Source organism: Vollenhovia emeryi, unplaced genomic scaffold (genome assembly GCF_000949405.1).
Source record: "Vollenhovia emeryi isolate VEMERY1.0 unplaced genomic scaffold, V.emery_V1.0 DF944343.1, whole genome shotgun sequence".
NCBI lineage: Eukaryota > Metazoa > Arthropoda > Insecta > Hymenoptera > Formicidae > Vollenhovia > Vollenhovia emeryi.
In genome coordinates, this window is record NW_011962023.1 from 1 (window position 1) to 2,590 (window position 2,590).

Genomic DNA, 2,590 nt, shown 5'->3' on the forward strand with positions numbered 1-2,590 from the left:
TGTTTTATAGACGTGGCAAGATCTTTGTACAAAGACAAAGGCAAAACAGAGCCATATAAAGAACCACATGAAGAAGACAGGTGGTGGTCTTTCTGTATCAACTTCGGATCAATTATCATCAACAGAACAGCAAGTTTTAGAAACTATGCATACAACAGCAATCAGTGGGCATGATCATGTTGCTGAAACAGAAGTGTTATTTGTACGTATTTCTTTTTTATGTATGTAATTCGAATTTAAATAATATATAGAAAGTTCAAACTACATTTTTGAGTGATAATATTTCATATGTAATAACGTTGATGAATCACAAGATTATATATAATACATAAAAAATAGTTAATATATAAGTTTAGTCCTTAGTTCATCAATGATTTAAACAAACATTAAGTTCTGCATATTTATAGCTGTTAAACTAGTGCATCCTATATAACATTGTAACCAATGTTTAAATTGTAATGATCAATGTTGTATGTGTATAGGACTTTCAGGATGTAGAATACTTAGACGATGATTATCCGAACTTGTCACATAGTGAAGCAACAAATATGAAGCCAATGGATAGATATAACAAATATTATCAAACTACAACATGCAATACGCAGACTTGCTATATGGAGGATGGAACAAAGACAATTGAAAATAAAGAGGAAATAGCAATAGCAAGTAACAATAATGAAATACAGAACAGCAATGTAGCTGAGGATGTACCTACAAAGAACACGACAAAACGACCTGTTTCACAAAAGAAAAAAGAATCAAAAACACGAACAGTAGCAAGCCAAAGATTAGAAAACACAATAGGGTTTACTAACGATTTAGTACATTTAACAACGGAGGATCAGCAGATAAGAAAAAAATATTATAAAAGAAAAATTAAGTTACTGAAAAAAGATATAATTATAAAAGAAAGAATAGCAAAGGCATTGGAAAATATAACCAATCTTCATCCTTCTACACAAAAGTAGTCTTAAACAGCTGTGATTTTTAGAGACTTTGTTTTTCTTTTGTTTATTGCAAATTATGTTAACTGCTGTTATTTTATATATAAGTACATAACTGTTGTAATTTTCATACATACACACACACATACACACTAATTACTTCTTGCGATAGACCAGTGCCTCTAGGTCCCCTCCTCCTAAGGGGGGGACTAAGTTTGAGCGCGATTTTAGCGTGACGCGGGGGCCATCTGGAGCTTTGCGTTGTATTTCCCAGATGGCCCCCACAATGCGCGATTAGGTGGCCACTCCCGGTGGTTTTAGTGCGGTAGGCGTCTCCGTTGCACTACTGGCTCTGGGCTATCTTCCCAGGTGCCAGGGAGACGAGTCCCACACACCACCCGCCCCCTTCTCCAGAGGGGGCGGGTGACGGTCCATGAGGATTTCCACCGGGTCAAAAAAAAAAAAAAAAAAAGACCAGTGCCTGCACACAGAAAAATATCCATCGTACAGCCAAGAAAAACAAATTACTTTGTTTATTTTTTTATTTTTAATTATTTTATTTTATTATTATTTTTTTATTATTTGAATACTAATTGGGCCGAACGCAGGTTGTCTTTCATCTCATATTATTTTGTGTTCCTAAATTGTGTATGTGTGTGTGTATGCGCGCGCGCATATATATTTATAATATAAGATGTTTTGGGATATTTAATGTCTTTATATGCACAATTAGTTTATGTTAACAAAGTTTTATTTCTTGTAAACGTACCTGATTATGATATTAAGTTTCATTTATTATTGAACGTACGTATATGTGCAATGTGTATCATACTTTTAAGTTATATAATAAATAATAAACAATGTGTTCTTTATTATATTTAATTATACATGTTTTGAATTAATCGACCTCGAAGCCTTCTTCCTGCAGTAAGTTCTTGATTAATACGGTTGTATTCAGGAATTTCATTGTTATCATTAACATTTAACCCAAAATCAGCATTGTGATCTTCTTCTGGGCGTGGTTCTGGTATTTGCTCTTCAATGCACATATTGTGTAACATCACACAAGAATTGATTATGCGCGATGCTACATCTGGTTTATAATGCAGAACTCTATGCTTTAACAAACATCGGAAACGCATTTTTAATAAACCATTCGTCCTTTCTATGAGGGATCGTATTCCTCTGTGCGCAATATTATATCTATCTTCAGGCGAGTCTGGTGCAGCATTCATGACAGGTGTCAGTAGCCAGGGTCTTAAGGCATATCCGGAATCGCCTATAACAAGATATAAATTATCATTATTGAATATAAAAAGTGTTAACAATATTTTAAAATATTTATATCCCATTATTACATTTACATTCCATAGTTTGTAATGATTTATGTATCCCTCAGATATAAGACGTTTAACAATTAATGTATCGTCGAAACCTCTCCAACATGGAGAGATCTCGTGGTTTCGTATGTTCCCGTTGGGTCAGGATGGAAATGAATAGAATGCGTGGTTTTGAGCCAGTGGAGAAATTCCTTTATTGGCTCGTGGGGAAAAGCCTTGCGGCATAAAAACCCCTATGATCTTTAATCGAGTATGTGTGTTGTACAACAGGTGAAATTCGTGTATGTATCGAGTGAACGGGGCCCC

The 2,590-nt window shown here is 34.6% G+C and overlaps 1 protein-coding gene across 1 annotated transcript; it reads right to left on the reverse strand.

Annotated features, from left to right (window-relative positions):
- Window positions 1–1,822: 1,822 nt before the first annotated feature.
- On the reverse strand, window positions 1,823–2,315 carry LOC105563554 (putative nuclease HARBI1). The gene is made up of 2 exons (XM_012015221.1): window positions 2,309–2,315; window positions 1,823–2,223 (listed from the first exon to the last, which is right to left on the reverse strand). Exons 1-2 carry the CDS (start codon window positions 2,313–2,315, stop codon window positions 1,823–1,825), a joined length of 408 nt encoding a protein of 135 aa, XP_011870611.1.
- Window positions 2,316–2,590: the final 275 nt, after the last annotated feature.